Source organism: Poecilia formosa, unplaced genomic scaffold (assembly GCF_000485575.1).
Source record: "Poecilia formosa unplaced genomic scaffold, Poecilia_formosa-5.1.2 Scaffold444, whole genome shotgun sequence".
Classification (NCBI taxonomy): Eukaryota; Metazoa; Chordata; class Actinopteri; order Cyprinodontiformes; family Poeciliidae; genus Poecilia; species Poecilia formosa.
The window spans coordinates 157,684-180,966 of record NW_006800383.1 but is presented as its reverse complement, the minus strand read 5'-3'; the positions used below and the strand labels follow the sequence as shown (position 1 = coordinate 180,966).

Here is a 23,283-nt window from a genome sequence, read left to right as displayed (position 1 = left end):
GAGGCCCATGGGCCAAATCCGGTCCGCCATAGCTTTTTATGTTGCCCTCTAGGTCTGAGACTAAACACTAAGCGTGCTTAAATATTATGCTATTAATCAAATTAATGTAGTTTTTATCTGTTTACTGCCAAATTATATCATTGAGTCCCTGCAGTTTCTTGAGAATTATCGTGGAAATTCACACAAAATCAACAATAATTGGGAATTTATTGTAGATTTTTCTCAAAAAATTTGAAAAACTTTCTTACTTGTTCTAAACAGCTGCCTCAGCCTTAATTGATGTCATATTTTAGTCCATGATTTATACAGCGAGTAATAAAGTCGTCATAAATAAAGGCAAATATTGCAAATATTTCCAAATTAACAAACACTTTGATTTTTATTGCAAAATCACAAAACGAATAAAAAATCTGGCGGGACAGAAAAGATGCTCAATAATCTTATTCAAGTTTAAGGATTCATTGATATTTTAACAGCTTGTGAACAGTTTTTATCAATACATTCTGGCACAACCGGCCCTTTAAGAGCATCCATGATTTTAATTTGGTCCAAAACAAAAATGAGTTTGACATCCCTGATTTATAGTTATCTGCTTGTAACAAGTTCAGTCGGAGTCCATGTAACAAGATCTGTCAAGATCATTTTTACTGGACGTTAAATCGTTCCAGTAAATATTGCGATAAACAATAATGTTCTTGTTTTGAGACCATTTTCAAGTAACAGATTAGTAGTGGCATAATAATGGATGTCCAATAAACTTTAATTTTGTAAAAGAAACAATAAACACTGGAAGATATTTTAAATATCCAAAATAAAACAAGCAAAAACAATAAATTACACAAATTATGGTGTCTCATTAGCATAATTTCCCTTCAAGAAACATCTTTAATCAGAAAGGAAACTATCAAGCTCATTTTAAGTTATCCTGCAATTGATTAATTGCTTATTGCGACAATTTCAAAGATTTGAATGTATTGGACTTGTAACATCCTTTAACCAGTAAAGAACACTATCAGCCTTTTATTTTGAAGAGTTGCCAAACTGAAAAAAAAAAAAATCTCACAAAATATACTTTTTTAAAAGGCGTGATCTCAATAGCCTTCACACATCTCCTGTCACTGAAACGGTTTCGGATAATAAAAGGAAAAAAAGCATTCTCGTATACCGCAACTTAACAACATTACACTAAAAAAAACTAAACGTTACCAAACGTCTTCTAACACGAGCAAAGATTGAGGAAGATAATACTTAAGCTCTACAATGTGGTTCTTATTCACATAGAAGTTAGTGTTAGGACGGTAGCACAGCTACCCACTGCAGGAAGCTAGAAAGTCACAGATAAAAACTAAAGTAAGTCACTGCTACAAAGTCAGGCAATCAATATATGGGTTGACTGATTTTGTGTTATGACAAACATTAGGCAGATGGTTATTAAATGGTTGTTTTGATATTGCTAAGGATCGTGTGCCAATATCACAGCTACAACAGTATGGTGTTATGCTACGTTTAGCTACTGTTACCAAATGGAAAATTGATCAAGCAGATTGTGAAAAATATTTCCTGTTAAAAGAGTTTAAGGTTCTCAAAAGATAAGTGATGGGGATGTTTTTAATAAGCAGCTGCGGATTGTAAAGAATTATCAAATGCTATTAAAAATGGTTGAATTTATAAATCCATTAGATTGTAAAAAATATTCCATATCCTTTGTTCTACCTTGTTACACATTGTCAGAATAATAATAACACAACTGTGTTTTCTTGGCCTTGATGATAAACTGTTATTTTGCCTCAGTAAATGAAAAATTGTGTTGTTTTTTTTTGGTGCTGTGTGTACATTTCCCACCTCTGTGCTAATGTAAATATACATAAATATGGCCAGACTTTAGGCTGAGTGCATGCATAGCACCTCATTAAAAAGTGAGTGCACTGCATGAGTCGGTAGCAGTAATTTTTGGAGCAGGTCTTCTGTCAGATTCAAATTTAGAATGAAAAAAGAAAAAACAGACAATTTTCCTCCCCCCAAGACCTCAAGTAAGTCGATAAAGAGCAGCAAGTAGTTTCCACTGAGAAGCTGGAAGAGCAGAGATTGCTGGCTATTCCCCCCAAAAACAATGTTTGTTATTTTATTAAAATGAGTCACACTTTCTTCATCATTTACTAAGTACCTGATTCATCATCAACCCATTTTAGCTCCACATACAGAAGCAGTAATCTGAGCTTCTTTAACCAGGGGTATTTCGTGGTATTGTGATAACAATACAAGTGGCAATAAGAATTATTTATTGTTACTTTTTTTATTTAACTGTATGATTGTGACTGCATAACAAACAAATGCTGCTTTTGAAAACCACACATATTTTCAATATGCTTCTTTTAAGTGTCCCATAAATCATATTTTTACATTTATTGATATTTTTATTGACAAACAATGGGGAAAATAGTAAAACTAACAATCCTGACCAACATGGACAGGCTTGGGGGCTTCCAAACATCATCAATTGGAATTTATTGCAACAACAATAATCAAAATTCTCATTATGATAAGAAGTCACAACAAATGGTAAACAAAATGATACGATAAATGCCCATCCTTAGTTTTTAGCCTCCAGGTTTGCAGATTTTCCTTCAGCTCAGGTATTTCCCATAAGGCACTGGTACTTTCTGTACTTTCAGAAAAGCTATGAGAAGACCAGGTGTTGTTAACATCAAACTGTTTAGTGTTTTTAACAGCTTAAAATGTTTATTTTACCTTGACAGTATAACTAACCTCTCTCTTAAAGCGTGTCTGAATCAGAGTTGCCATATCTGACTGTTTTCAACCCCAAAATTAAAAAAAAAATCCAAATCATGATCCTGCAAAGGGTTGTACAATACTACTACATAGTGACACTTGATTAGCCAATGACTAATCATTTATTATGACATTTAATAGATTCTAAACATTTCAAAATGAATCTTCTAACAAGGTAAGTGCAACAGCACAATGTTTTACTAAAGATTTTGTGCTTATTTCAAAAGAATTTCCCACTGAATGGTTCCTAGAAACTTGACAAATGTTGTGAAAAGCAGTCCAAATTCAAACAATTCCCAGCCCAATTGGGTAGAAACCCACCCAATCTGGCAACATTGGTCTGAATGAGATGGGGTTTTTTTAAGGTTTTGTTGGCTCTAGTGGCCTTTATTTGAAAGTAGTTTGACAGGAAATGGGGTAATGAGACAGGAGAAAGACATGTGGCAAATATCAACAGGCTGGGAATCAAACCTGCAACCACCGGCACGAGGACTAAGGCCTCAATACGTGGGTCATGCTTTGCCCCTGCGCCACCACAGCAACCCCATGAATGAGATGGTTTTATACCCAAACACAGGCCTGGGATGAAGTTGTACCAAGTTGTCCCGGTGTGACCAATGGGAAAATTAAACTGTGTAGATCGACTGAAGGAGGTTAGTAGTGAGACGGATTTAGGTTAAATATTGCAGAATGACATAAATTTACCCCAAAAATGTAAAAAAAAATTAACACAGAAACACAAACATAGAAGACTAAATGATACAGATAATGGGCGGATGTGCCAAAACTTTCTCCAAGAAGAAACAAAGATAAAACTGAAGTTATTATCTTTGGACCTAAAGAGGAATGATGTAGAGTCAACACACAGCTTCAGTTATTACAACTAAAAACCAGCGATCAGGACTGAAACCTGATGGACTCTGACCTGAACCTTCAGAGCCAAATAAAGACGATTACAAAGTCGGCCTTCTATCACCCGAAGAACATTATGTCTCAGCAATATCTAGAGAAACTCATCCATGCATTTAACTTTAGTCGCACGGATTACTGCAACAGTGTCTAAAAAATAAATAAATAAAAAATCAGACCAGAACGCTGCTGCTGGAGTTCTGATTAAAACCAGTTAGAGCACGTCACCCCAGTTCTAAAGTCCCTACACTGGCTCCCTGTAAATCAGAGAACAAACTTTAAAATACTGCTGTTAGTTTATAAATCACTGAACGGCTTAGCACCACAGTACATTAAAGATCTGCTGTTGTCATAGCAACCTTCCAGACCGCTCAGGTCTTCTGGTTCTGGTTCTGCTCTGCATCCCCAGAACCAGAACCAAACACAGAGAAGCAGCATTCAGCTTCTATGCACCACAAACCTGGAACAAACTTCCAGAAAACTACAAAACAGCTGAAACACTGAGTGCCTTTACACCTAGACTAAAAACCCACCAGCTTGGAGTCGCTTTTGAAACATAATCAATTACTAATTTAACGATGGCACTTGACTAAATGTAATGTTTCGATTGTTGATTCTATGTTGCATGATTTTGTGTTTCTTCTATTTTTATTAAGTAAAGGACTTTGAAATGCCTTGTTGCTGAAATGTGCTATAGAAATAACATTTGATTGACTAAATAACCCAGTTAGTCAGCTAATCAGCAAAAAAAGTTGACTTTAGTAGTAGTTCGTATGCAACATGAAGGTCTAAATCCTGCAGTTTCTTTGTGGGGGAAATATACGTTTCCAGATTTCTCTGTTTGATTCGCATCCAGAAGAACAAGCAAGCTACAAGCTACTAAAAAAAAAAGAAGAAGAAGCGCAAACTCCCAGCTGCAAACATAAGGAGTGCTGGTGAAAATGACTGCATCCCTCTGGGGAGTGGGCAGTGGGAGATGCGGGACTTGATGAATCAAGGACCTTTTGTTTGCAGCAAAATGATTGCTTCAGCCTAGCTGGAAAAGAACATCGCGTTGGCTGCGCTTGGCAGGTGGGAGACAGTCACTTGTAGCCATTTAGGTTTGAAGCGGCCGCAAAGAGGGACTGAGGAGAGCAAGGTCATTTAAAGAGGATGTAGAACGTAATGATGTGGCCAGTGCAGGGTGTTTAAGTGTGTCTACTCTACTTGGATTGAGCTGCAGCTCAGCACGCCACAGCAACACTTGCAGTAATGAAAGAGACACACAGGGATCTTTACGAGGACGCATGAACTAAACACAAATCCCAGACGCAAATGTGATATTTCAGATTTAGAAATACCTCGAAATGCTCTCTTTTCTGGCTTTTATTCATTTAGCAAATTTGCAGAATCTTGTTAGAAAAACAGAATTCAGGTGCACCTCTGGCCTTACTAGATGTGTGCAAAAAAAAAAAAGTAAACGTTTTGATTTTGTGGTATTTAGCATGAAATTTGTAAATCTACACACGATGCAGAACAGACCTCCATATTGCAGAAACACGAAGAACACGTCGGAATGAGCAAACCTGCTCTGCTTTTTGAGCACAAGCTTCAGGTTTCTATGAAAAATGTGGAGGAAAACACTGAAAAAGACGTTTCCAGTTGGTTGATTTCTGCCAAATATCATGTGATTTGTTCGCAATTTACTACCGACCATTTCACAGCAATGGACAAGCAGAAGGACGGATGAGACTTTTTCCTTTTGTTTATGTTTAAGGCTAATATTATTATCCTTAACATTAAAATAACAACCTTATATTATATGATGGATAACAGAGATAAATATTTACAAATGCTTGAGTTAGGATTATGGTGTTTAAAGGTAATTTAAAAAGCTTCAATTTAGAACAAAGTAAATATATTTTCATGTAAATATACACTATTTAGAGAGAAAATCATTGCCAGTGAATGAATGTATTTTAATCTCTGGGGAGATCCTTTAGAAAAAATTTCACAATATTTTTTCCTTTACTCATACTGAGGTATTGGAAATTTAGCTTTGCTAAAACAGAACTAAAATATTTAGTTAAATCAATTGTGCTACATCTTTTCTAAGAATATCTATCTGATCTTTGAAATTTTTAAATGTCATTTTGTATAAAAAAGAAATTATTTCAATATCACATCCGCAATATATGAATTCCTACATGCAATGCACCACTGCATAATCCACAACTGAGCATCTACAAAGGAGCACAGCAGTCGGAGCCAAAGAAAGACCTTACATTTAACAAGAATTAAATAATTTGGTTTCTTTATTTTACAGCAACCCTTTGACCTCCAGACGCAGCAGTGCTAAGACTTTCCCTCGCCCAATAAAGCTACCAAGAATGACACAGACCAGCATGAAAATATGGAAATATTCATCATCTTATTCTAAAACAGAAAATCTGATTCACCACCATCATTTCAGGGAAAAAGAAAAAGAAAAAGCTTAAGCAAGGGATTAAATTTCAAGACCTTTCTGCGTTTTTGATGCTTGAAATTACTTCCTGTAAATATTCCCAACTTTAATTTATATTTTGTAGTAGCTCAACATGAACCACAGTACAAACTTTAAATACTATGGCGATTATACAACTGTATGATGTGTTTTACTACAAACATGTAAGTCCATTTGATGGTTTGAGGTAGTTTTACAGAAATTAGCTGCTTTTTGGTAAAATAAAGAGTGGCACATTAAGAGAAGCTTTTTAAAAACGAGTCTAAATGGAGTGTAAACAGAACCCACTTCCAAATGTAAAATCAAAAACTGTTTTCCTACCTGAGTGAGTCGGCTGCGGAGCTCCTCTGCTGTCGCTGTCCATTTCCAGCTGCCACAGATTACAGCGCGAGCTCAGCTCCTCGTGAGAGCGCGTCCGCTCCCGCGAGCCAGTCAAGAAAAAGATAAACTGCGCGGGTAATGGGCGCGCGCTGCGCCACCACCGCCTGCGCGAGAGAGATACCGAATCACAGCGCGCGGGGATGACAGAGGACAACAGAGGAGGACGAAATGAAATCAGCCGGTGAGGAAAAAAAAAATAAAACACAGAGCGGGAGGCATAGAGAAGCAGCAACTCACACACACGGCGTTTGAAATGTTACGACCAAGAAGAAAAACTTGGAAAAACATGCTTTTTTTCCTTTACGTTTTCAAAACAGGATTAAGAGACTGACAGTTTTATGCCCTAGACCTAAACATAAACACCTCCTAAAATTTAATTTTAGGTAAAAAAAAAAAAAAAAAAGGAAGCACAGAGATTTATATACAATATTAGGACGCTCAGGAAAACAAAAAGGTCAAAACTAGTGCCACTGATTCAAGTTTAAAAATAAAAGTTACACCTGAACGTTTTCTCAAGCTGCGTTTCCATTGAGCAATTTGACATTTTGAAAATAAATTCACTTAAGGGAAACAGGTATTTCAGTTTTCCAATTAAAAGACTTGGCCTGAGGATGAGGGGGCAGGGGGGTTGGCAGTGTTGAAATTGGTTTTGATGGAAACACTTTTTTTCCCCACATCAGAGTCACGTGATCAACTGGATGTTGCCACTGGCAAACCATGAAGAAGACAAAAACAGGAAGTAGTTGGAATGTCATACCATGCATGAACAAACTTATTCATGTGTGCTTTTATTTACGTCTCTTGTCTAATGAAAACACCAAAATTGTGTTTTTTTGACATTAGCGGAATATTTACAAAGTTTTGTATACATTAGTCTCGGGAACGTAGCTTCATTCAAAGAGTGCCAATGGAAAAGTGAGCACCTGTATTGTAAATTAGATCTTTTGATCTCGATGGGACAAACCTGGTTAAATTAAAGATTATTATGACTTTATTCTTGTAATTTTATTTTATTTTTCTAATAATATTACATTATAAGTACCACGTATGGAGGTGGGAGAGATTGTATATTTTTTTGGGTGAAAAGACCTAAATTGGGCAGTTCTGACTGTGGTGAAAAAGCCGGATATTGGTTACATTTGGGCAAAACAAAGTAGATTTGAGTCGCATTTGCCTGCCCCCAACTCCTTTGCCTTAATTATTTATTCAAACAAGCCTAAACAAATGGCCTCATAGTAGATTTGATGAAAGATTAAGTGGAATTTAAAGCTTAACAACAATGCTAATGTTAGCCTATAAACAGTTCTAGTAAAAACCTGCTCCAGCTTAATGGTCGAAAATAAACAACCTGAGAAGTCACAGGACAATGGTGTCTCACTGTGACACGTCAAATCCCTCCCCACCTCTAGGTCATATTTATGTCGTGTAAGGTCCAATCCCGGCCCTGTCATAGCTGCTCATTAACATCGTTGGGCTGCATTCAAAAGCAGATGCCTGCAGAAGACTCGGAGAGTTCAGTGACACCAGGACATGCCTGCGTCCACGGTGGCCAGCTCGCTATGCGTGCGTGTTTAATTCAGCTGTCAGCCAGATTGTGATGCATGAACGGTGGAACATACTTGGAGTTTGAGCTATGTCCTTCATAGCTCAAACTCAAATGTCCTTCGCATTGAAGTCCTTTGACGCCCTGCTTGACCTCACCATAAGGCATCGGCCCTAAAAATAAAGGAGCTCATATGTTTGCACTCGTCTTTTCGCTTCTGGGTGCGGAGACTAAAGAAAACCCAACAGATGCATGCACTGGGCACCTCCAGTGAAGAAGAATCAGCCTCCTGCTGCTAAGGTTAGAATAAAATGTGTGCAGGCCAGTCATCATGCTCCCTCCATCAGACTTAATAACAGCCCTCGGCTCCATCATCATCTTGAGTGCTTTCATTAAAGAACATTTTTATTCTGCTGCGCTCAAATCATCAAGAAATTGTCCATGACGCGGAGCAGCGTGTTATAGCTCCAACCCGGTCACCATGGCAATGTGGGTGTGTGTGCACGTCTTCTTTTTTATAAACTCCTTTTTTTTGCCTTTCAACTTTAATGTTTTGATTGAGATGACACTTTCAGGATGCCCGTGGTTCATTTTAAAAAGATGGAGTGTGGAGCTGCAGCCACATAATGGCTGCACTTCACAGCCTGGAGCAGAGCAACCCCCAGTGTTGAAGAGTATTTCAGCTTGACTACACAATCCCCCGTCATTTGTAGTAGTTGTTTTTTGTTTCATAAAGTGTATGCCGTTTATTGTCTTCTGTATGCGACTGATTTAATTACACCTGTTGTCTAAAGGGCATCTAAAAATGTAGAAATATTAATCCTTTCTTCTCAACGTGACAAATGTCAGGACATAGCGTCTGAAGTGATGTTTTACCACAAATGAAACCATCAATCAAGCTTTCAAGCAGACAAATTATGTTTTTTTTATTTGATGCAATTAGGTTTGGCAGGTATTTTTCCACTTCAATATAAATAAATACAATTATATCCAAGGTGTTAATGTAGTTTATGTTGTAATTTTTCAGCAAAAGGGTGTCCAATTCAAATCTCAGCAGTAAAAAGTATTTTCTCCCTCGTATACATCTTCTGCATCTACTTATTTATATATATCACTTTGTTTCAGATTACCAAATTAATTTTTACAATAAACAAATTCAATCTTAGTAAATTCAGAAAAGCAGTTTCCAAGTTATGAAGAATAAACCTACCCCAGCCAACAATGGCCTGTCCAAAAAAGAAACCCCTCTCCACGTCACGGTTGTTAAATTAGGATTAATTTAGTTTCATTCGCCACAAGATCTGGATAATTAAGAAATCTCTTAGAATGGCACTATTGATCTTAAAATGCAGCACAAACTAAAGATAATCCAAATAAAAAACAAAAAAACAAAAACAAGAAAAAGTTACAAAATAATTTCTGAAAGGTTTTGGACATTATCCAGAGTCACAGCGTCACAGTCATATGTCTGCATTTTGTTACGTTACAGCCTTATTCCAAATTATATTAAGTTAATCTCTTTCCTCAAAAGTCTACAAAACCCCCAATTATGACAATGTGGAAAAAACGTTTGAGTTTTATTAAAAATAGGAACCAAGAATTCACATTTACGCAACAGCCTTTGCTCAGCCTTGAGATGTTTCTACATCTTAAATTGGGTCTAATGTTGTAAATTCAGTTGATTAGACTTGATTTAGAAAGGCACGAATTAAATCAAAGGCAAAGTCTGTAGACTGGATTGTCTTAAAATACAAATCTGGGGAAGGCTAGAGAAAATTTTATGCTTTGAAGATTAAAATGAGCAAAGTGGCCAGTTTGACGAGAATGGACGAAGTTTGGAACCACCGGAACTTTTCCAAGAGCTGTCGGCCGTCTAGACTGAGCGATCGGAGGGAAAAAACTTTAGTCAGGGTGGAATCGAAGAACCCAATGGTCACTCTGTTGAGAGAGGAGAACCTTCAAGAAGTATATTTTATTACTTGCTGTATAAATCATGTACTATAATCTGACATCAATTAAGGCTGAGACAGCTGTTTAGTTCAAGTAAGAAAGTTTTTGACAACTTTTGAGAAAAATCTGCAATAAACTCCCAATTATTAGCACAAAAAGTGTAGTTGTTGATTTTGTGTGAATTTCCACAATAATTCTCAAGAAACTGGAGGGACTGATTGATAGAATTTGGCAGTAATCAGATAAAAACTACATTAATTTGATTGAAAACATAATATTTAAGCACACTTAGTGTTTAATCTAGATGGCCACATAAAAAGCTATGGTGGGCCGGATTTGGCCCACGGGCCTTTAGTTTGACACGTGCTGTAGACAAAAGCCACTCCTTAATAAAAAAACACTTAAGTGTTAAGTAAAGCATAGACAGAAAAGTGGTTTTATCTTATATTTTTGTACAATTTTGGCTTAATTACTGCTCTGAATGTTGCTGAATGTTTTTTCACCAAATTGTCTTTTTCTTTTTTACGATTATTTCAATCGATTCACCATGATTAGTACTACTAATTCATTTCAGCCCTAAACAGAACAGTTGTATTTTATTGTGGAACACAGTAAATGATTAAAATGTGTGTAAGGTTGGTTCAGTCTGTTTTCTAAGCACTCTGCTGACTTTCCATAAACATTTTTAGATTTAGACGAGATCATCCCTCTTAGTCAGGCTCAGTCTGACAAGCTGACAATGAAAGGGGATGATTGACTCTCAGAAAGGCAAGTGATGAAAATTAGATCATGATGTGTCCTGGGTAAAAGTGTACATCCTGGTACAGTCTGTCCCTTGGGAGTCAATGCCACCGAAGTCCACTTGAGTCCGTTTCAGGAAAGGAATGGCACTCGACACAATGGCTGAGATTCACTGAGGACAAAGTGCTGTAGCACTGTTAGTCTCTCAATCTATCCAAAAATCAGACTCATAATCTATCAAAAACTCAGTGATTTTTATCACACATGCAAATATGATGTGTATTAATATTCACATGAAAACAGATTTATTTAGGATCAGTCAGTGACAGGAAAATCTATGGACGCTAGTAAATCTTGAAATGTATTCTTAACCACATTAAGCTCTTCTTTGTTATTGAGTCTTTGCAGTTACTTCACTTAATCATTAGAGGCGCCATGACGGACGTCGGAAGTGAGGGACTGAACAGAGCGACTGAAATTGTTTTCAAAAGTTGTTTTTGCCAGTTTATGTGTGGCTTTAACTTGTACGAGTCAAGCTAATTTAACACACCTGGTTGGTGCTTATAGACGGCGGTAGCTAGCTCAGAAACCGACCGAAACCTCCTTCCTCCTGACGTGTTGTTCAAATTGCCGACTTTTCCTGAATTCACAGCACTTGATTTATATCACTGTCATAAACAGTGGTTTGCCCTTACACCAGATCAGCCCTAAAAACGTACAAAAGACGGGAGACTAACCAGTTTTTTATATATATATACATGCTAGGCTACATGACGGTAGCCATAGAAACACAAATGTTTCCATGGCTACTATTAGACGAATTCTCCATAATGCGATATTTTTCGAAGGACCCGTCCTACTTAGACCGGTCCTTCGAAGGATGCAGACCCTGAATTCGGACACAGCCTATATCTTTCTAATAATACTTGCTTATAAAGTATATAAACGCTAATCTTCTTACCTTGTAAAAAGTGTGACGGGCTCCTGTCACTGTTCTGAATGAATCCCTGTTTAATTGTTGTTTTCTTCTTGCAGTTGATTGGCTGGGGAGAGTTTAAAAGGATGAAGCCCCACATGTGCCAGGAAGTTTGGAGAGCTCCTGGTTGGTGGCGTGTCTCCGAGCCTCGCTCCCGCTCCATTTATGTTATTTTTTCTTTGCTAACCTCCCTCTTGTGTTGTTAGGTCTGGGGATCGTCGGCCAAGCCGAGGTTTTCCGGTTTTTGGTTGTAGGGTGAGGGGAGCGGCCCGAATCCGACGGTCAACTCCTGGCTGGTTCGTGAATGCTCCTACACTTTTGTTTATTTTGCCACGATTCCCCAGTACCTCTATGTCCAGCCTCGGATTGAATAAACCCTTTTGTTTTATGTAATTTGGTCTGGACTCCTTATCTTGTGTGTCCTGTGCGGACCATAACAGCTGCAAATCTGCGATTACAACGAGCGCTGACGGTCAATATTATTGACAGCTGCCAGTCGTTATGATTGACAGCTGCTATCCATCGCCGCCGTAGCTTTCCTTATTAAAAAGTTATAAATTAAAATGACAAGTTTGGTTTGCATCCTTGTCTGCCTATAGAACCGACCGCGCAGCACCCTATGTCTATTTTTAAAGTGAAATCAACTAAATAGAAGCGATATTAAGTTACAGATGTCTGTTTTAGCCTGGCTTTAAACGAACGCATTGATTATTTTTGACGTCCATCATGGCGGAGTGGGCGGAGTTCTGGAGAACGTGACGTCACGTCCCGATGTCAATAGGTGCAAAATTGCCAAAATTTAAGTCTCGTGGCAAGGGATGAACTAGCTGTTCATCCTAGCTGGAGAAGAATACCTCATCCGATCCAACGTTGGATCGGATGATCCAACGTTGGATCATCCGACATTGGATCCAACATCTTCCTGGTTGTTTTGCCAGGAAGATCACTCCTAGACTTTTAACTGTTTGGTTCTGGCTCAGATCATTGTGTACCTTGGTGGTTCCTCACTTTGCACATAGAACCAAGTTGGCTATGGTGAGAAACATGCCTAAAGAAAGTTAATAAGCAACACTAAACACACAAAATTTTAATCTTACAACTTCACAGAAAAAACAGATCAACGTACTAACAAAAATATTTAACTACACTAAATCTGCCAGGGTTTCCAGTGAAGGAGCCATCGCAAAAAAACTGATCGACCAATCAATGGAAGACTCGTTGGAGAACCAATGATGAATTGGGACTCTTATGTTCTCCAAAACAATGACTTTAAACTAAGAAAAAGGCCAAACATGTCAATAATCTTTTCTTAGTGAGTCCATTGAACAACAACAAAAAAAGTTTACACTTAGTGTTTAACATCAGTGCCAATATAGAAATAATTTTGAGATATTTGTGATTATAAATTGAGAATATAAATCTATACCTGTGTACAGTCATCTACAAAATAGGTCATAATATAAATCTAAGAAATTCTAAAAAGTAATTTATTGAGTTAATTTTTTTTTTATGAGATTGGTATTTTAAAAAAATTGCTTCACTTTCAACAACAGTTTTTTTTTATTTTAAATAGCATTCAGTTTCCTTCTTCTCTTCTCTAAGCCCCAAGCTGGTGGCAGATGTTTCATTTTAGATAAGAGACAATTATTGTACCACATCTCACGTCTGATCGCTATCAGCAGAAATCTCAGACTCCCCTGCGAAACACAACCCAGATAGGGCGTTCCCCATGTCCTTGGTATTTAACGACATTCCTTTCTGTCCAGGAAGATGGTAAAAATACGTCAAATTCTATGTTTTCTGTAAAATATTAACATTAATTTACAGTCCCAGTAGCTAATAAGATAATTCTAGTAACCATGACCTCATTTCCTGTCTTGAAGGAAGACTACAAACCCAGAAAGGGCAGAGAAACACGTTTATTTTTCAGGCCACATTTTCATTATTCTGCTAAGCTGCTCCCCTAAACACAGTCAATTTCAGTCAGGCTCTCAGCCCATTATAATTCACAGAGGCCAAGCATGAAATGAGTTTCTTTTTTGACAGAACACATCTTGACTGACAGCCCAACAAATGAGAAATCATTTACTGTGAGCAGAGCAGTCGCTTTTCTTTGGGCAGAAACGGCGCCATATCGGTGAAACAGTGTGTGTGTGTGTGTGTGTGTGTGTGTGTGTGTGTGTGTGTGTTGAGCCAGCGATGATAAATTTAAAGTATTGTTAGTGGAATACAAACCACAAAAGCAAGTTAGAAAAATATAGACTGGAAGTATATAATTTAATGTAGATTAAAAAGATGTTTTTTTCTTTAAGCAGCCTGCTTAAGCTATGTTCTCTATTTCTCAATTTTTCATTTTATTTAGGTGAACCTGTGGGATAAATTTAAACCATTCAACATTTTTGCTGATCAATTCAGGTCATTTTAGCCTACCTGTGAAAATTAAATACCTGGATGCCTATAAAATATGTGAAATAATGCATTTACGTTCATATTTATGTTTCTAAATAAGGCCTGCAAATTTATTTTGAGGCATATTGTTCAAACTTGCCAACCTGGAAACTACAAATAAAGCTAAAAAAAATGTAGCTGTATAACTTGAAGTGAAAAAACTGTTTCTTTAAAGCTAATCAGGTTGTTTATTATTTTTCCCCCCAATGGAAATTGTTAAATATTTCCTTTTTAATGCTTCATTTATTCAGAAATGTTGGTAGGGGGAGGATTAGTTCCCAGGGGGCATCCATCCGTAAGGTTTTGTTAGGAGTGACCAGATGGAGTCACTAGTCAATAGTAATCTTTAAGCAGTACAAAAACCAAAATATAATCAGAATTTCAACGTTTTTTTTTTTTGTTTTTTTACCCCCCAGTATTTCAGCCAAAAATCTGCTAATTTGCAATGTTGGAAGCAACTTTTTAGCCCACGATTTCCTAATTTTGGACCAAAATATGTCATCAAACATTCAAAAAGAGGCAAAAAAGCAAAACAGTATTTACATACATGTAAATAAGTGTATGTACAAATGTCCATGTTTTCACATCATTTAGGAAAATACCTATAATATTGAATGTGGTCTCGTTGTGGTTCTTTTATACAATAAATATTTAATTTGCTTTGTTTATATAAACCAACAACCTGGAAAGACCCTCTTCTTTCAGACGTCTCAGAGTTTTCTGGTTTTAGGATTTAAGTATTGTGCTACCATCTAGTGTTGGGAAATAGTTACTCATTAATTTTTTCCCCACAATATTCAAACAATTCTATTGTTTTTTTTTTTTTAAATCAATTCTAATTCTAGCTAACCAAAATTTCTCTAAGAATTTAAGTATTTCATAGGATCATAAATTGTCTGTTTCAGTGCTTACAGGGTAGGATTTTATTAACGATATCTGCAACTAGAGAAAGCCACAAAAGGTCATTGCTTGACAAGATGGGTTTTCTGTCACAACGCTGTGATGGAAAATTGAGTGGAAGGAAAAATGCAGAAAACATCAAAAGCATCTTTGACTGTTGGCCTCTTTTTAGATGCAGGTAATTTTCATACTTTATTTGTAAATCAAAGTTCCAGTGTCTGGAGAAAGAGTGTAGAAGACAAAAAACAAACTTCTTCGCAGTTTTCACAATTGGTGATGATTTGGGAAGCCATCTTGAATGCTGGTTTTGCCTTTGATTTAAGTTTTTATCTCAAACACACAAAATCTTATCAAGTAGTTTTGGTGTAGTTTCTAGTGCAAATATCTTAACAAAACTAACGTATTGGTAACTTTTAGCAAGATATGGAGGTTTGTTTTGAGTAATTAATTTCTTAATATTGATGGAAAAGTTCAGATTATTTAACTTAAAACATTTTTCCCCATGTTATAAGTTAATTTATCTGCCAGTAGAACTAGAGATTTTTCATCAATATTAAGGAATTATTTACTTAAGACAAGCCTCTAAATCTTGCTAAAAAGTTACTTTTATGTTAGTTTTATTTTAAGCATAAAATATTTGCACTAGGAACTACAGAAAAATACTTGGTAATATTTTGTGTTTTTGCAGTGCATGAATCAAATAACATTTTACTGGTCTTAGATTATACTCAAATGTTTTTAGAAGGGGAATTTTGTCATTAATTTTGAACATATAGGAGTTTAACCGAATTGTAATATTGAAATATCTAAAAAATATTTTCATATTTTTAAGCAAATGTTTTCATTTTCATCCAAAAAACTAAAACTAAATGTAATTAAATCCCAAAATATAAACAAAACAAAACAGAAGAAGTCTTGAATGTTATTTATTTTTTTGATTTACAAGTTATTTCATATCTCTTTTTAAAAAATGACTAACATCTCGGTGTTAGTTATCAGGACACAACAAATGAAAGCAACTATATATTTTTCCAACATTTCAGAAGCTTTTTTATGAGTGAACCACCAAATCATCACACCTCAAAAAAAACAAAAAAACAAGTTTGTGAGCATTTCTAAAACTATCCGTTTCATCCGAGTCCTTCTCAGAAATAACATTTACATTTCTAGTGGGGTGTGGAAATCCGAACGGTCCGATCCTTACTGATATGGGTATGGGAGATGCATGTGTTGCATGCCTGTCAGATTATCTGCACTGCTGGTTGTAGATGAACCTCACTGTGTTTTTCAGCAATATTTGTGCAAAAGTCAGCAAGTTCCCCTCACAAAACTGATTAATTTCAGGCATTTTCCCTTAAAGACATTGGAGGCAACGACGTTCTTTACAGGTTACGATCTTAGTAATCTTTGTAGTATGTGTGGATGCACACAAAGGTCTCACTATACACATTAGTAACTACGGAGTTAAATCCCAGGTGCAAACAAACAGGTATGCAATCATGTGAATTTCATTGTAATAAGACAAAAAGCTTCATCGCTCTGCTGCTTGCAAGTTTAGCATTAACAATATTGCGTACTGGTTGACTAAATAAAGATCAGCAATTAAGGAAATGACAGACATCGACCACATGTGTGTGCATATATTTATACACATGCACACACACGCACATACACACACACACACACGCACTCTCTGACTCAAGCATTCAGAACAAACACACATGCTCACCCAGAACAGCAGCAACCTGAAAATAGCGCTCTGAGAAGCCAAACAGACGGAAGATGAATGGGATTTTAGACAAACAGTGGAAAGGCGGTAAAGAAGTACTGGAGGATGCTGGGAGTTCCCTCTAGCTTATGATTCTCGTTAAAGTTCTTTTAATCAGAGGATCCAGATAATCACATCTGTAATATCAGATTAAGTACAGGAGAAGCGAGAGGCTCTGCCCTCCTCTGCCTGCCTGCCTGCCTGCCTGCCTGCCTGCCTGCCTGCGGTTTAGCTACATGTTGTCCTTAAAATGAAGTTCACGGCTCGTTCTCCAAATTCGTCGTTTTGCACTCGCTAATGGCCGCCGCCGCAGCAGCCGCCCCCGCCGCTGCGGCCTGCGGGGGTCGCCTCTTGTAGATCCACCCCGGTTCTTGTCCGCCCGCCTTGTCCTGCTCCGCCCTGAGGCTCACTCTTTGGAAGTTTCTTTGCTATAGAGAGACAGACATTTGAAAAGAAATGAAATTTTCAGCAACAAAGTGTTGTTTTTGAGCATTATTTCCTTCAAAATCGCACACGTTTTGTCTCTGCAATAAGTATTTACGTCCTCAAGCTTTTGTCACATTAACCCAAACTTGAACATATTTATTTTAGTCTCAGCCTTAAGCAGGTTTTCCTCACAGCATGATGCTGCCACCACCAGTTGTGACCAAGAGGATCACACATTCGGGTGATTTGTACCAGATTTTCTCCTCATAGCGTTTTGAACAGATTTTGAAAAATTGTAAAGTTTGAGCCAGTTTTAAAAGGTAAGGTAATTTTATTTACAGTACATTTTCAGAAACAAGGCCGTTCAAAGTATTTTACATGAATTAGAAACAAAAGAAAAAGAAAACGAACTTCAGAATTTATAAACTAATAGAAAAGTAAAAGCATAAAAAGTTTAATGCTAAATGTTGATCTCAGGTCACATGTAGTTTCTCTAGATATCCAAGTTTGTTCTAATTTCTTCTCTGGATGGTTTATCAAGGTGATTTTAACAAGGTACTGGGGATTTAAACTGAGTGTTAGAACATGTGGGGATTTGTATAAACAGCTCTGGAAAAAATTAAGACACCAATTAAAATTATCGGTTTTTCTTATTTTTATAGGTTTATGTTTGAGTAAAAAGAACATTGTTCTTTTATTCTATGAACTATTGACAACATGTCTCTGAAATTACAAGCAAAAATTTACTATTTGCAAAAAATGAGAAATGACCTCAAATAACGTAAAGAAAACAAGTTCATTTAGAAACAACAACACTAATGTTTTAACTCAGGAAGAGATCAGAATCGATATTTGGTGGAAAACCAGGAGGATTTCAATGGGATTTAGTGCAGTGGGCTCTTAGGTTTCTTTTTTTTTATTTTATTTTTTTTTACAGAGCTTAAAGGTTAAGATCAAAATTATTAACTATCTATTAACACACTTCTGACTGTAAGTATTTAAACATTTTAGAGATTACGAAGTCCTGATTTGGCCGGGGAGCTGAAGGTTAGAGTTTTATTATCTTTATAAAATGAAAATAATTTTGAATCTCAATCTGCCATGAAAAACTCTGAGATGCACGTATGCATTTCTGTTTATGAGTGTTTTTCTGTGTGCAGATGCAGATGTGCTCATATTTGTTCATAGGTGTGAAATCATGTTATTTATGGGTTGCGCATTTCAAAATAGGTAATAATGAAACTGCTGTAAATAAAGGTGTGAGCTGGGGGAAAGAAAAGACAGGAAGTCGACTTCAGATAATGACAAACAGAGGAGTGGTGCAAGGAATAAAACTTAAACTCTCTCCTGTTCAAGCTAAAGTTAATATGCTAAATGCGTTTGTCATTCTGTCAGACACGAGCCCTGGTATTTACTGATGATGATGATGATGATGATGATGATAAGAAGAGTAATTTTATAATTGTTGTACCTCGGCCTGTCACGACACATTTTGCTGGACGCTAATTGTTCCAGAAGTTATTGCTATAAACAATAATATTGTTGTATTGAGACCATTTTTAAGTAACATAATGATAATGGCAGAAACACATTCTCAAAGATCAGTAAACTTTAAATTCTAGTTAACATTTTACTCTGGAACTGGATGACATTTTAAATATCCCAAGTAAATAAACAAAACAGCAAATAAAATTAATTTTGAAGTCTTTATAAACAAAATTGTTCTTAAGAAAAGGACTAGTTGAGATCAAAACACCAAACTGAAAACTTTTATCCTCCAGGTTTTTGTAGAGAAAAGAGAGATAAAAATAAATTATGTCAATGGAAATTGAGTTTGTTTTAATTTATTATGTGATTAATTGATTACAATACAACTTTAGATTTTTGATTCCTAGTGCTGTTCATACAAAGTTTCTGAGCATCTTTAAAAAGTCTTAAATTAAGACCTTAGAGTGTCTTAAATTCATTAGAAAAACAAATAAGTTGGCCTATTTAATATTCAATGTAGTTTATTTTTCTCTTCAGACAATGAGACAACTCTCTTCTATATCCTCCATTTCTAATTTAAACTACATATGACTGCAAACAAATGTTAATCACTCTGAAAGTGTAGACTTCTTAGTTACCACCCCTACTCTTTTCTTCTCATGAAATTCAATCCAATCAGTTACGATTGTGTTAACCAGCTGCTACCAAAAATATTTGTTGGTGTGAGACCCAACTCACTACTTACCGATGGCCATAAAAATTTCATTGACATTCATCGCAGTCTTGGCTGAAGTTTCCATGAAGAGCAGACTATTGTCGTCAGCGTACGTTTGCGCCTCCTGGAAAGATTATTTGTCAAGATTTATCTTTAATTGATTTGAAAACAACATCAGCGTAAAATTTTTCAGTGGTACTATTAAATCTTCCCACCTGAAACTCCACTGCTCTCTTGTCAGCGATGTCCGCCTTGTTGCCTGCCAGAGCGATCACGATGTTGGGACTGGCTTGCCTCTGAAGCTCCTTCACCCAGTTTTTTGCACGAGTAAAAGTGTCCTAGTAAACCAGTTGACTGGATTAGCACGATTCTGAAGTTTCAAGATGTTTTTAAGTGAAGGGAAACATTTTCATCACTCAGGGAGACACAGGAAGCCACAACACACATCCAAGCAAATCAGACAAAAATGGTGTCAAACGTTTGTGCTACCTTGTACGTATGAGACAAAATTGGTGTTAATCTACTTGACTACGTTTGTGCAGCAAATATTTTATTTGTGTTGCTTTGGGTATGAAGATATTAATGAAACTTTAAAGGTAATTTTATGAAATCAAAATTACCTTTAAACTTCAGCACAAACAAAATATTTACTGCACAAACATAGTCGAGTTGACTGACACTAATTTTATCTGGTTTGATGAAGGTGAAGGGCTCATTGGCCTTTCATGACCTCTGGAAACATTTTTTAATATCTTTAAAATGACAGCGTCAAACAAAAAGTTTAGCTGCACAAACGTAGCACAAACTTTTGACCCAATTTTGTCTGATTTGAAAAAGGTGGGAGGCCCAACTTCACTTCGGTCATCCTACAAGGATTCATGTTTCAGAATATCTTGCATAATCAAAGCAAAACTTTCAGTCTTCTAGCTTAACATAATCTTTTAATCAGATTGCAATTCATTCAACGACTAAAAAAAGCCATCTTTGTTCATTTCAACTCTTTGATCCTGCAGCTGATACCCACTGTGTTGGTTATGTCGTAAACCACGATGGCTGCCTGAGCGCCTCTGTAGTACATTGGGGCGAGGCTGTGGTACCGCTCCTGACCCGCTGTGTCCCAAATCTCAAACTTCACAGTGGTGTCGTCCAGACAGACCGTCTGAGTGAGGAACGCAGCTGAAGGGCAAACAGCATCAATATGTTCTGATTAATACTTGAGGTTCAGATGGAAGATCGGACAATTAGACAATCGGATCAGGTTGCATTGTGTCTACTAAAGGTGGGCAAATGTTTTGAGAATGAGTTGGTCGGGATTACAGGGATTGAAAATTGACACCATTGTGATGGTGTCAAGAAAGGCAGCAAAGAAAATTTCATGAAAAACATCAAGAACAGGCTGACATTCTGCAGGAAGGACCAGGATTTTTTTGGTCTGAATGGTAGTTTGATCATGTCCTCAGCTGCATCCAAGCGATTAATCAATTATAGAAATAGTTGTCAACTAATTTAGTTAGCTGAGAAGTGGAATTTACAGACACACAAAAAAATGGTAATTTGCTAAAAAAACAAACCAACAAGAAACTTTGTATGTCCATTCAAGGAATGCCATGTTATTGCACTTTAAGGAACAAAATAATTTATTTATTCATTATTTTTATTATTTATTTTCTTATTTAAAAATGAATGTAATTATTTGTTCATTTGTATCTTTTCATGTATTTTTAATTTGGAAATAAAATGCAAACGAAATGTTAAGTGAAATGTGTAAATTTTTTGATCTGATTAACAGAGTAATCATCAGAATAATCAGTAGATTACTAAAATAACTGTTAGTTGCTGCTCTGGCTGAATCCCATGTGGTTAACTCTCATCATTAACCAACTTCGGCTAAAACATTGGCAAAAATAAAGAAAGCAAATAAAAAATTACTCAGAGAACAACTGCATGACAATCCAGGAGCGATTTGGTCAAGACCGTGATAACTTTATGGCTCAGCAACTAAAATGAAGGCCAAAGAAACGCTTCAGATGTTATTATATTATTCATATTTGGATATATATAACTCAATTGAAGCCATTGAAACTTATAAAATGGGTATCACTTAACCACAGAACATCAATGAAACAATTAACAATAAGGAAATAAGGTTGGTGAAAAACATTTCTGACATTCTCAAACGTTTTGGCCAAGTCTGTAAATGTAATTCCTTATTTAGCTAAAAATAAATCATTGATATGTCTTCATTCCCCAAAGTGTAGTTTATTTAATTTCAAATCAATAAGCACTATTATAATACATCACTGTTATATCTAGGTATCCATCCATCCATTTTCTTTACACCCTTGTCCCTTAGTGGGGTTGGGAGGGTTGCTGGTGCCCATCTCCAGCTAACGTTTTGGGCGAGAGGCAGGGTCACCCTGGACAGATCGCCAGTCTGTCGTAGGGCAACACAGACACAGACAGGACAAACAACCATGCACACACACACTCACACCTAGGGGCAATTTGGAGAGACCAATTAACCTGACAGTTCATGTTTTTGGACTGTGGGAGGAAACCGGAGTACCCGGAGAAAACCCACGAATGCACAGGGAGAACATGCAAACTCTATGCAGAAAGACCGGGGCCGGGAATCGAACCCAGAACCTTCTTGCTGCAAGGCAACAGCACTACCAACTGCACCACTGTGCAGGTATATAAAATCAAACTGAAGATTTGTTTCTCTCCTTTAAAGACCCTCAAACTGCATCTCTCTCCATTTCTTTATCAGTTTCTTTTTACCTCCGATTGTGCTCTCCTGGAATTCGTGGAACTGGCCTTTAACGAAGCGCAGCACTAAGCTGGACTTGCCCACGGCCGACTCCCCCAGCAGCACCAGTTTAAACTGGCAGATTTTGTTTGCCGCAGCAGCACCATTAGGCCGATTTGCTCCACCGCCGCGCCCAGCCATTGGTAGTCAGAGGAACTGCAGGTCAGCAATATGTAACGTCAGGTGCGGAGTCCGAGGATCAGCGATGGCAGCAATCGCACTACTGGAGAGGACACCAGATGGATCGCACCACAGCGAAGAGTTCAGGTCCTTGACAGGAAAAATAAAAAGATAAAATTCAGTGGTGGACAGGGTTTCCCCCAGAAAACTTTCTAAACCCGGTGCTGATGTCATTCATCCAGTTGGCCGCCATGTTTTTGAGTTAAAAAATGTTTAAAGTTGACAGGAAATTTGAAAATATCACATGATATGCATTATTGGAAGATTAATAACTAAATACCAACTATAAAGTCTTAAAAAAAGGCAATGGTTAAAAGAGAAATAAACAAACAAATAAATAAATAAAGCTAAGCCTGGTGGGGACACAAGTAAAGTCTGGTGGCCCGCCAGGCTTTTAATACACTGAGGGAAACCCTGGATGGAAATAGGAAAATTTTAGATTTATAGTCCCATATTTAAGGCACTGAAACCTAAAAGATCGATATTAATTGATATTACTTTGATTGTGTGGAGCACAGAGAAGCACAATGCTCCCCAACCTGCTGCTGCTCATTACTGATCAGCTGGCTGAAAAAAGCCTGACACATTTTACATTTGGTTTCAAGAAAGACCAATTAGGAAGATTGGAAATATTTCTGGTATGTTCCAGTTAAAACTTAGCTAACTTAAAACATATATTTAAATTTTGTAATAAAATCAAAACTAAGGAATAGAGATAAATCAATGCTAAATAAATATACATTTACATTTCAAAATAGTCAAAACAAAATGTGTCAA

At 36.7% G+C, this 23,283-nt stretch overlaps 2 protein-coding genes across 5 annotated transcripts in view; both read right to left on the bottom strand.

The window, feature by feature from the left end:
• LOC103155715 (zinc finger protein 385B-like) overlaps window positions 1-6,695 on the bottom strand; it is a 78,903-nt gene extending 72,208 nt beyond the window's left edge. Inside the window, exon 1 of one of the 2 annotated variants that reach the window (XM_016663780.1) lies at window positions 6,503-6,695. In XM_016663780.1, the coding sequence (XP_016519266.1) occupies window positions 6,503-6,545 (43 nt within the window). In that variant the 5' untranslated portion in view covers window positions 6,546-6,695. The remainder of the gene's footprint in view (window positions 1-6,502) is intronic. The other variant, XM_007577497.2, reaches the window with a different exon arrangement.
• A 9,335-nt stretch (window positions 6,696-16,030) lies between these two features.
• LOC103155714 (ras-related protein Rab-5C-like) overlaps window positions 16,031-23,283 on the bottom strand; it is an 11,799-nt gene continuing 4,546 nt past the window's right edge. For all 3 annotated transcript variants that reach the window (XM_007577493.2, XM_007577495.2, XM_007577496.2), the window contains exons 2-6: window positions 22,299-22,596; window positions 20,542-20,693; window positions 19,733-19,855; window positions 19,548-19,641; window positions 16,031-17,316 (exon numbers count right to left, since the gene is read on the bottom strand). In XM_007577493.2, the coding sequence (XP_007577555.1) occupies window positions 17,183-17,316; window positions 19,548-19,641; window positions 19,733-19,855; window positions 20,542-20,693; window positions 22,299-22,467 (672 nt within the window). In that variant the 5' untranslated portion in view covers window positions 22,468-22,596 and the 3' untranslated portion in view covers window positions 16,031-17,182. The remainder of the gene's footprint in view (window positions 17,317-19,547; window positions 19,642-19,732; window positions 19,856-20,541; window positions 20,694-22,298; window positions 22,597-23,283) is intronic.